The sequence below is a fragment of the Ascidiella aspersa genome, chromosome 4 (genome assembly GCF_963924565.1).
Source record: "Ascidiella aspersa chromosome 4, kaAscAspe10.2, whole genome shotgun sequence".
Lineage (NCBI taxonomy): Eukaryota > Metazoa > Chordata > Ascidiacea > Phlebobranchia > Ascidiidae > Ascidiella > Ascidiella aspersa.
Genome location: NC_139450.1, coordinates 6,472,618 through 6,484,629, shown reverse-complemented (window position 1 = coordinate 6,484,629; position 12,012 = coordinate 6,472,618). Strand labels below are relative to the sequence as shown.

At 37.9% G+C, this 12,012-nt stretch overlaps 1 protein-coding gene across 1 annotated transcript; it reads right to left on the bottom strand.

Moving 5' to 3' along the window:
• Positions 1-840: 840 nt before the first annotated feature.
• On the bottom strand, positions 841-10,354 carry LOC146146880 (uncharacterized). The gene is made up of 15 exons (XM_083387860.1): positions 10,276-10,354; positions 9,814-9,955; positions 9,063-9,179; positions 8,477-8,701; positions 7,844-8,032; positions 7,263-7,370; positions 6,939-7,007; positions 6,438-6,660; positions 4,620-4,865; positions 3,821-3,952; positions 3,337-3,498; positions 2,963-3,265; positions 2,314-2,663; positions 1,966-2,165; positions 841-1,145 (listed from the first exon to the last, which is right to left on the bottom strand). The coding sequence occupies exons 1-15, from the start codon at positions 10,349-10,351 to the stop codon at positions 841-843; spliced, it is 2,847 nt and encodes a 948-aa protein (XP_083243986.1). The 5' UTR covers positions 10,352-10,354.
• Between the last annotated feature and the right edge of the window lie 1,658 nt (positions 10,355-12,012).

The window sequence follows — 12,012 nt, the reverse complement described above, 5'->3', positions numbered from 1 at the left end:
CACGTACAGGTTTTTGAGACAAAAAATGGCGTCTTTTCCGTGCGAAATATTAAAAAAGGGCTATTAAATATTTTTTTTCACTGAATGGTTTATCCCATAAACGTGAAAATATGTATCGTAAAAATGTCTATAAAACCCTTTTCAAAATGTCCATATTAAAAAAAATAATAGTCAGTTTGTTGATGTCAATCAAATAGGCTATTTTAATTTTAGAAAACCCTTGAATAGTACTAGGGGCCTAATGTAATTGTCGGGTTTTCTACACCCGATTAACACGTTTTTAGCTTTGCCTGCAAAAGCGCTCTGGCAGATTTATATAAGCTTGTAATGAAACTTCTGCTATTTTTATATTTATCTATGCCTTTCAGCTTCAAGCCAACCTCAAACACAGTTATTATTTGGTATTATATTCAATAGATCACTGTGTAATATAAAACAAAAAACGTAAGCAACAACAGCATTCTGAAAAACAACGTAGGCTACATGTTACTAAAATAGTCTGTTTGTATTCATTAAATTCTTGTCAATAGACGTAAATTGACCACAGCCGTAGGCCCAAGGCAATTGACTTTTATTAAAGTCATAAAAGGCAAATAACTGTAGGCCTACAGCTATTTTTAATTGGGTTATTTACTCCACTTTGGAAAGTAAAACAGTTCGATTGTCGTATGTTTTGTTGGTTCGCAATATTGCTCAGGTTCGAACAAGTTTTACTCATTTATTTTACATTGGTGTCGCCCATGTTAGGTAGGCTATGATTTGGGCAACGCTGCTTTCCAGCACCGAACCAGGTTAAACATAACGAGACATATATATATATATATATATATATATATACTGTTACAGATCAGTTTTCTTATGCTGAGTGTTGTCGTGATGAGTTATGCCAGTCGCTTGACTTGAGGTAGCCTTGCTTTCGAAGGCTTTCTTATGTCTTTTCCTTATCTTGTCGATGACTTTGTCGGTGAAATTGGAGTAGAGGATCGGGTTGAGGGCGCTGTTGATCGGAAGCAGGACGATGGCGGCGACCGCGTACGAGATGCTGTCGATTTTCACTCCGCTGAAGTTGACGAACACCATGATGGAGAGCGGAATCCAGCAGCAGAAGTCGGTCGCGATCAAGCGAATGATCTTGCGTTGTATTGCTGATAATAGGAATAATAGACAACGTTTACTTTGTCTATCCTTTACACAAGTCATATCAGTGTGCGTTAATATGTACAGTAAGAAAAATATCAATGATGGATGAGTAGCCTATTGGACAAGTCATTTTAATAACTTTAGCCCAAGTCACTCGAAAAATATGTCAAGTCCAAGTGGAAATCATTAGTTAATAACGCCAAGTCATTGTTTGCTAAAATAAAAATCTTTCGATGAATTTTTTGTTTCGATGAATTTAGACCAGGGGTTCTTAAACTTTTTTTACCACGGACCCGTAAAATTTTCTTTCATCTCGCGTGGACCACTGTAGGCAAATACATTTTAAAAATGACGTCTTAAATTGACGTCACAGTACAAATAGACTTCATAAATTTGCTGATTTTGGTCCAAAATTGTGAAAGTGAAATGTAGTCTAAATACATTCAGTGCAAAACCGTTTTATTTTTAATTAAATTGATTTCTTGAATAAATTTATTACTTCTTAAATAAACAGTAATATTTCAATTAGATCTTCATGGACCCCCAAGGGGTCCATGAACCCCAGTTTAAGAACCCTTGATTTAGACCAAGTCAAGTATTTCGCTGTAAAGAACTGAGTCAAGCCGTTAATAACAGTACGATAGTAGATGCATACAAGCCAAGTCATTGATTAAGACTTAAGTCATCATCACTTATACTAACCATTTACAATTGGTATTTATAGAACATCAAGAAAATAATAATTCGTATAAGCCAGTATAGTCAGGTACAAGAGTGTTTCATTTTAATATAATAAGGATTCAGGATTGACAATCATACACCCACCTGACGATTTCTTGTCGGACTGATGCCCCTGAGATTTGCCGACCGACTCTCTAGCTTTCAAAATGATCAAAATGTAGCCGGCGGCCACAAAAATAAAGCCGAGGAAGTTGATAATCGAAATGGCGATGGAAAATTGCCAAGCTCCGTTGTTTCGTGTCACGAACAAGTTGGGAATGCACACACTACTGGCGCTATAATATCTAAAAACACATGGATCGAAATTCAACAGGCTTAATGCTCAAATGGCTTTGCCAAAGAATGTTCTGCGTCATCTTAGTATTGGGAAAAACACCTTGCGCTATTTTTTGTGGTTTTGCTTTTTGCTTTACAGTTGGGCGAATCACTTACCCAAAGTAGCTCTTTATTTTCAGGTAGCTTTCTCCAGGGTCATGGGCGCTGATAAACTGCTGCAGCTGATCCCACGAGGTCATGGCTCGGACCTGACTTGCAGTGGACGCGGGAAGACTTGTAAAGTACCTGGAGTAAGTCAGCAGCTTGAGGGTCATGTTCTTGGCAGCGTCAAAGCTGACTACAACGTTGCCGAAGAGTGGATTGCTTTCGATCAAAACTGACTCGGTGAAGGAACTTTGATGATAGCTGATCAATGGTACAAGAGCCAACGTGAACGAAATTCCCCAAATAAGAAAGAGAGCAAAAACAACCGAGCGCTTGCGTGGAGATGATAATGCTCTGACCGGCTGCGAAGAAAGTCAATCTTACAGTCTATAGGTAAGTTCTTGCAATTACCACCTTTACACGGGGCTTTATATAACTAGTTTTACGACACGTTCTACAGAAATGTTTTGGTTGTTCATATCACTAAACTTGTAATATTTTACTAAATTGATTTCGTGTATAAGATTCTTATACATAAACACTCAGCATATGCAATTTTAACCTCACTTGGTTTCAATGATTTCACAAAAGGTGAGATCTGGCTACTTTTTATCGCAACCTAATGCACGGCTAATGCCAAGTTTACCCGTGTTTTACTCACGTTGGATATTGCATAAAGCCTGCTTATAGTGAGCAGAACCATTGTGAGCATGGAAGCTTCGCTTGAGAGTACAACAAGGACACCCATTGCCAGGCAAGTCTGACTGGTGAGCCATTTCAGTGACTGTGAGCAGTAAATTCCGCTGTAAGCAGCCGCCGAAATTCCAAGCATCAGCAGGTAAATCGCCATCAGAAAGTCCGCCGCTGCTAGATTCATTACGAGCATGTGATTGGTGCGCAGCGAAGCGGAACCATCAGTTTTTAGCACTTTGCGCAGCTTGCGGATTTCGCCGATAAGAACGATCTGTGGACAGTCACAAAGTGAATTACGGAACCATTTTAAAAATAATTTGTCTAAAATCACGCGGTGTTTACCGCGTTTCCAAACAGTGCGAACGTGGCCATGATCCACACAATAGCCCTGAGGAAAACGTTGCTGATGAGTTCGTATCGTGAGGACAGAACGTTGGCCGAGGTTTGAACCTTGAAGGAACATTCGTCGCTCCAATCGCTGCAGTCGCCACGACCGTCTCTGATCTGTCAAAAAACAAATCTTTAATTTTGCTGCTTCATTGATGGGCCTATACAAAAGGCGTGCATGATTTTTTAATCTATTTTTTCTCTGTGATACGTTGTGACTTGTGTTACATTGTACCAAACTGTAGACAAGGTGCTATAGTCAACAAGTAGGCTAACATCTTTAAGTCAGGGAAATAAAACAAGCTGCCATTAGGAACCCGTCTAAGGAACGTTTAGCAAAACAAAGGCAATTAAATAAAAATGTATCAGGCCCAATGTTATATAGATCGGATTTACACCCATTTTCGTCATCATATCGCGGTTAAAATATAACTTTCACCTGATGTTTCAAAACAAACAAAGGTTTTCCATTCTCGCAGTAAAACCTTCCATCCGCTGTGCAGTTCAATTCGTCGGCAGAGTTATCGCAGTCGATTATTTGGTCACACAGCGATGTTTTTGGAACTGATACCTTGTTTTAGTTGGACAGAAGAGAATGATTTAGGAGAACATAACGAGCTTTATGAAGAGACCACAATCATAAACTACAAGGTTCATAGGTTTTCTCTTTTGATCTGACCTGATGAAGCACAGTTGTGCGAAAGCTTGTCGAGAATGGATACAATTTGTCTTTATATAGTGCCACCTGATTCATCTATTTAGTTTTAGATCCTAGCTCTAAAGTTGGTTTGAAATTGAATAACGTACCGTATTTAAATCTCAATAGTTTGTTGTGAGTAATTTGAGTTAACTGGCATAGCATGACTTGACTTGTTATTTATTGCAAAACACGCAAGTTGAACAATTTCATTTTTAAATCAACAACTTAGAAGTTGGTATAGAAGCGTTGTTTATGACACTATATCAAATATATTACACCAACACTTCCATTGTCATATATTATACGAATCGCATAATCGAATTCGTTGATCCGACCATGTACAAGGTTTAAGGTTTACACTCGGGCACATGAAACCAAACTTTACCGCTATTTGTTAAACATTTCCTCCTTATATTGTAGAATTATAAGTGTTACATGGCAATGTTTTCTCAGGATCAGGAATTGTTTTAGGTCACTTATGTTCACGTATACGGGTGCGTTAAAACAGGTATCGGGCATTTTTTACAGCGCTTCTTACCCGGGTGGCATTGAGCGAGGGGCAGTAGAACCTCTTCGTGCAATTCTGCCTCAACTCGTCTTCCCCGTTGTCGCAGTCCTTCGTACCGTCGCAGATCTGCGTCCGAAGGATGCTGACGTACTTACCGCTTTTGCACGGGAATCGGGTTGGGCAGATCATCTCGTCATACCCGCTTGGAATGCAGTCCATGATGCCATCGCATACGTTGTTATTGTTCAGCAGGACCGGTCGCGGTTGTGCCGAGCTCTGAATCACACACGGGAAGTCAGTTGACGGCCGGTACACCAACCAGGAGAATTGAGTTATATTAAGGCGTCGCAAATCGTCTTTTTAATTAGTTTGAACGTGGGTCAACCAAACTGAAATACAAGTCAAATATCAACTTGTTTACATGGAGAAATACCGGAGGACGGCACGAGAAACAGAAAATGGTATGGGATGGTGGCTGGTCTTAAAGTGTTATTTATAACGGTATCGTTATAATCCTTTTCACCCGTTTTATAATGCGAACTTTATTACATTGTGATGAATAATCTGCAAACAACAAATCTCTTTTCTGCAACTCTTTGAACCCAATATAAGTCACTATATTGTTTACTGTAAAAGATATGCTTTTTTTATTATAATGCTGATTTGAGACTTGTATTTTAGACAATTTGACTATAACCCATATTTGACTATCGGTAAATGTTCTGTCTCTATATATTTGTATAACTTTTTTGGTATAATACAGGCTCTTCTACTTTATGTGTTGCTTATGTGTTTTATTTAAGACCCTAATTATAACAAGGACTTCAGGCCTACCATATTTCTTGGTCTACAATCGATTGACTTCAAAACAGTCATCAAATTCAGAATTTTTGTGGTCATTTTGGCATGACGTAACAAGAATTCGTCATATTTTGATTGTTTCCGTTAAATTAAATACTTAAATATTTCTCGCGAGAAAATTCGCCTTTATAAATTTTACTTTTTCGGCAGAATCTATTTAAAAGTGGTATCGAACAATTTTGAATTCCTGTAGTTATAGGGACATAACACTTTCTTCTAGCATACTAATGCTGATCTAGCCACCATACAACCACTGGTCAAATTACACGCTATACAGTAGCATAACAATTTCATTCACATTCAGCGCAATGTCATCAAACCGCAGTTAACACTTTTCATCAATTGGGCAAATTAGACCAATCGCAACGAGCCAATATACAAGTTATCTGTACAGTAATATATGAAAAAGTTGGCTGACAAAGACGGGAAATTTTGGTTGACTAACCGAGACGCTGGGGCGAAGCCTTAAAATCGGGGCTGTCCTGGCGAACACGGGGCGTATGCTAAGCCAACTGTTACCCTCTCCCAGTGTTGTAAACAAGTCATTTTGAAATGCATTAAGTCTCAGTCAAGTCATTTGTAAAACAACAAGTCAAAAATAAATAACAAGTCAAGTCCCAGTCAAGTCATAATAAAGCAAGTCAATTCCAAGTCAAGTCCTTGTCATAAAAATTAAACCTTAAACTATTAGAATTGGTAAACTCTTTCAAATATAAGCACTAACGTAACTAAATAATAACAAAAACGCATTCTATAGCAAGAAAGTTGTCTTCGGTATTTTACTTTTACATAAAATGCTTGGTAAAAACAGGTCATTACTCAAGTCAAGTTAATTAAAAACAATGACGTAAGTCAATTAAGTCAAATCACAGTCATTGAATTAAGTCATTAACAACACTGGTAACCCCGTTAACACAAAAAAACTCGCCCAAGCTTTATCGGACGAAAAAGTAAATTAAACAAGATGTTGCTTTGATAGATACTCACCCTAGGACAACTGGCCATGAAAGGCGGGTATAGGTCAATTACACCACTTGCAGACTCTGTACAGTGAAAGGTCGTGTTTGGACAAGAAGCAACGCATTCGTCATCTGGATAACCTGGTGGTACGGCCCATGCACCGCCCGGAATTAAAGGACACTCGTCTATACCGTTGCACAGCACAGCGGCCGTTGTTTTAGGCCAGTTTGGTTGCTTTGTTCTGCATTGCCTTGAAACGTTTACGCACCTGTTGATGGGATGATGGTATAAATATCAGAACGGCAAATTCGGTGAATGTATAGTTTTGGTAAATGCGACTGACATTTATTTCTCCGTCAGTTATCGGCTTGCTTTACTGAAATTCTCAGAGAAATTGTTAAATTTTGATCCAGATGCTAGAAATCGCTCGGTTGCTTTTGACTGATTGCTTTCGTCGCCCGTTTAAGCTTTATGGTTATTATATTTAGTTCGGTATGGAATCAATATAAAAAAAATTATGAATTTTACCTGCATTCTGTCATTGCGTCGTCGGGTAAACCTTTTTTACACGGAAGCGTTCCTCTGCAGTAACTGAACCTTTGAGCAAGCAAAGCAATTGCTAAATCTTGTGACGAACAATTCGCGACTTATTTACAGTTAATAGGCGTATCAAGTCACGAAACTAAATAATATTGGTATTGCCACTTACAAAACAAAAGTGGCACCTAAACTTTCATAAGGGCAATTACAGCAAAAACTGAACGAAAAGTGATTTCATCCGGCCTAGAAAGTGTGCGAAATAATCTAAAGCTCAATTATTCATCTATAAAATAGTTATATGGCGTGACTTACTTCTCGTCCAGATTAAGAGGGCAGTCCACAACTCCATTGCATATCTTTGTCCTATTAACGCACGTGGTCACGTTCGCTGTAGAGCAGTCAACAAGGCCCAACGAACATCTTTACAACCATTAAAACAGAAACTGGTCTTCACATACCATACCCAATGATATTGAAAAGTACGGTAAAATCTTGCAATACACTGCGGAAGCCTGCTGCACGATATCGGTAGCAAGCTGTTCGTTATAAACATATGTTTTTTATTATAAACATATGTTTTTTTTAATAAAAAAAGCCTTTTATGGTCAGTCAACTATATCATGTTAAGATTTCGATCACTATGATCTGAGTAATGTTAATATTTTAGAATTAGAAACGCAACGCTTGTGAAGACTTATATATTCTAACCGGTAAAAACATGTTAAAAACACTCCAGAGGCAGTGTGTCAATGGTATATTGTGTATACAGACAGTTAGCTACTGCAAATAACATCATTTAAGTTTGCAGAGAGAAGGACCTTACCATACACGTTCGGTTGTTTCGGTAAAACGACTCTATATAAGAACCACTAAATATAAGACAAACAACTCACGTTCCGTGTGAAGTCTCCACTTTGTTACAGATATCTGCCAGTTGCCTCTCGCACAAGCACTCATCCGACATATCGGAGCAGTCGATTGTTCCGTCACAGACCTTGTGACGCGGCACGATCATGGAACCGTCCAAACACCAGAAGCACTTCTGATCGTCGAACACAGTTCCGGGAAGCTTCCGTAAATCTCTAATGGACAAAACATTTGCGAATAGCAGATAACAAAGCTCAATAACTATGCAATAGTATGCTGAGTTAAATTTTACGGTGTTAGCTTTTCGCGAAATGTCTTCCGATTAAGACATAGTTGAAACATTTCAAATTGAAAAAATCTAAAAAAAATATGTGGCCCAGGCATCTATGACCTGTGGAAAATTAAGACATATAAAAAAGAAAATGTCAGCAAGAAAGTTTAAACTGCATTAATCAGGATGACTACTATGCTCAAACATCTATTCCTATTGCATTATTTTTTTATAATTTGTTTTTAAGGTAAGACAGTGACCCCACAACCAGGTTAAGCATAAAAGTTTAAATTGTAATTAACAGTCAAAACTTTCAACACAGCAACACAAAAATGTTTTTGCGTAACTATCTTCTGCCACCGGATATGCTGTTCAGTTTTTGTTTTACCTCCCGTCATTTATAAATGCCGACTTGTAGCAAATGTCTGCAGCGTCTGCGCAATCCTGCACGCTGTCCCACAGCAGCTGTTGCGGTAGTCGACAGAAGCGGCCGTTCCTCACGCACTGGAAACCGATCCCTGTCGGCCAATCGTCGTCGTCTTCCGGGCAACCGTTGCAAGGATTACCGTCGCACAGAGTTGAACGTAAAATGCACTGGTTCGTTGTGCTGCACCTGTGTTACATTATTACTCAGTGAGGGGTACCATCGTGAAATGCTGCACCAAACCTTCAAAAATGCCCATATTAATTTTAAAGTAGGTATAGAAAATTCAATTCGGGATGATAACTTTAACCGACATATATGTGATTTTACTGATTACCTATAAAATTGCCTTAATCAATAAGGCCATAGGCCTACTGATACATTTTTTTTCTGAAGCAATTAACGTGGCTTGGTTTGTTACGACAATGTTGGGGATTTGATATTCTATTTAATGTGTAGACCTAAATTGCTAAAATTATATTACCATTTACCTGAAATGCAGTTAATGTTTAAGTGACGTGTTTATATTTAACTCGAAAGCTTCTCTCACCTGTAGTATGCTGGACACCCAACATCGCATGGTGTTATGCCGAGGCAGGTAACAGACGCATTACAGAGGTATTCGCGGCCGATTTGGCAGGTAAGGTTCCTTGGGGGGACAGTGCAACTGGAATATAACGTACTCAGGTTTCACAGGTAAAATAACAGCTTTCAAAAACAAGAAAAATAGTAATTTAAAAATGTCGACCATGCTGTGTTCAAAAAACAGAATTTGGAGATAAAAACGTCCTCATATATTCTCAGATCGATGCAAAGCAGCTGCGTTAATCAAAGTAGCAGTGTTATAATGACTGAAGTCAACTACTTTAAGTAGGTGCAATTAAGTCACTGTTTTTAAATGACTTGACTTGACTTAAATCTTTTGGGCAAATGACATGACTTAACTTAAGTCATTTGGACGAATAACTTGGGTTAAAATAAATTGTTTTCATTAAGCAATTAATTATAAAATTAGGTATTCTTTGCACATAAACAATTTGCTTGCTATATGTTGCGTTTATGTTAGTTTTTACATGAGTTATTGCTCATAATCGAAGGAGTTTGCACATTTTAATAGTTTAAAGTTTTATTTTTATGATAAGGGTTTAACTTAAAGTTTATTCAAAATACTTATCTTGGATTGAAGTTATTTCAAATGACTTGTTTACAACACTGCAAAAAAGTGACAAACCACCATATATTGTCGGTCAGTTCATTTTTGTCAAGTCAAGGAATATTTGCGAATTCCTACAAGTGTTCACCTGACTATGGGAAAGTTGCAGAGCGGGCACGAAGCGTTTCCGGGTATTTCGTCACTTCCGTCGCAGTCCTGAACTCCGTTGCAAAATTTTTGAACGGCAACCTCGGCGCCGTTTTCGCAGCGCAATGTCGAGCTCCATTGGGCTGAGACATAATATTTCCACGAGGTTACCAATTACATTGTTAAACGCTCTTGTACTTTGACTAAACTAGATTAAAATATCCTTAAGGGGCGGAAAGCAGTTTAAGAGTTCGTAGGTATATTTGTAACAGCAATCGTAAGAATTAGGTTGCATTTAAGCACACATTTAGAACATAAAAAACATGAAAATATATTCTTTATGAGTAAATTAAATTTGACCAAGAAAATGCTGTTTGTTCATGTTAGACTTATGAGCTTTGTTTTGAAAAACCAAGGATTTAACGAAAATTTTAATTGTACGAACTGTGCCAGCCATGCTTACCTGCGGAAAATGGAACATATCCAAGGCTCAAAAAAAGCAATAAGGTAAAATACCTTTGTAACATTTTACTAAGCATAACGAAGCAGTGAGTAAATAAAGCTTCTTGATTTAAATAGCCTAACAACAGCTTCTGTGAACAAAACAGGCAGCAACCGATCTAAATATATATACCTATGGCGTGCACAAAACGTAAAAAGTCTTTCAACTTGGCAAGGTTAATCAGCATTTAAAACACGACTACTGAAGTAAATTTGGGCGCTTAACATTGAATGACAACATCCTTTTCTGAATGCTGCCATACAAGTGACTTGCGTTTACCAGGAAACGCTTAAGGCTCAGTTCAAGCGTCTAATTTATAAAAAGCTGTGTTGGTATATCTCGTGCCTTACTAATTAATCAAGTTATTTCGCTTCGCTTCTTTTTATGATACTGGGAGAGCAGGCACTAGATTTTCATTACATTATCTTTGATTCGCTAATCAATGAAATATTGATTGAATCAATGAAGATATTTGACGGAATGATATAAACCTGCTATAGACGAGGCTGCCCTATATTCTGCTATAAGCGTGGAAGGACGAAGGGCAACAGTATAGCGTTAGGGCGCAAGGCGGTGACAGCTTCCTTTTTGCGTTGTTTTGATTAATCGAGCGAGAGTATAGGAAATATTTTTATATATCGACAGTTAAAGTTACGGTTTACTTTGGTGGATATTTTGTGATGTTCCACCAGCGGTGAACTTTTTCCTAACAAACCAGATAAACACTAAATTCAAAGCGTTTTCGGAATGATTTTGTTTTAAATTGTCTTTATGTTAGTGCTCTTCAACTTACGTTCGTACAAGATAAACGCCTGCATCCTTTTTGGGCGTTTGCGATTTTGTTTTACTTCGTTTCTATGCAGCCATACAACTATGGTGTTAATGGCCATGAGCGATTTATCCAAATCATTTTGATAATTGAAATTATATCGAACACTGCCGAATTAAAATGGTATGCTCACTTCTTTTACGGCTCCTAAAAAAATGTTTTACTTTAAATCCACCCCATCCGTCAGAAATCAGTGCAGTTCTAAGCAAAAAGGTCTACGACAATCAGTGCATTCAAAGGATCAAAAAGTCCGACTTTTAGACTTTGAGACCTTGGACAATGCTCTAATTTGCATTAACAAATGTGCATAAGAAGATTAAGTTTAACAATACTTGACCCAACCAAACCCAAACGCTAACTAGCGCCCTAACCCAAATAATGTGCGATAATTTAATAATTATAACGCTTCAGGCCCCAATACCTCAATTGTGACGTAATAATCGTAAATACAATGGACGAGAAACCATCCGAGTTTGGGCTTTTTTCCCCAGCATTTAAAGAATTATTGAAATAACGCACATTATTTGGGTTAGGATTCGGGTTAGCGTCAGGGTTTAGGTGGGTCAAGTGTTATTAATCCTATCTCATATTTTTTGTTATCTTTTCTGAAGTTTTAATGAATATTTTTAACTTATCTTCACCAGGAGTTTACCTAAAGGTCCAAATCAGTGCATTGCCAGGACCTCAAGGTCTAAAAGTCTAGACTTTTCTGCCATTGGATGCCCTGATTGTCGTAGACCTTTTTGCTTAGAAATGCACTGATTTCTAACGGATCGGTTGTTAAATCTAATAAACGCTTTTTAAATACGCTGTGTCAGTTTCCCTTTGGTTGGATTTAAAACGAATTTCCGTTGCCTATTTAAGCACGG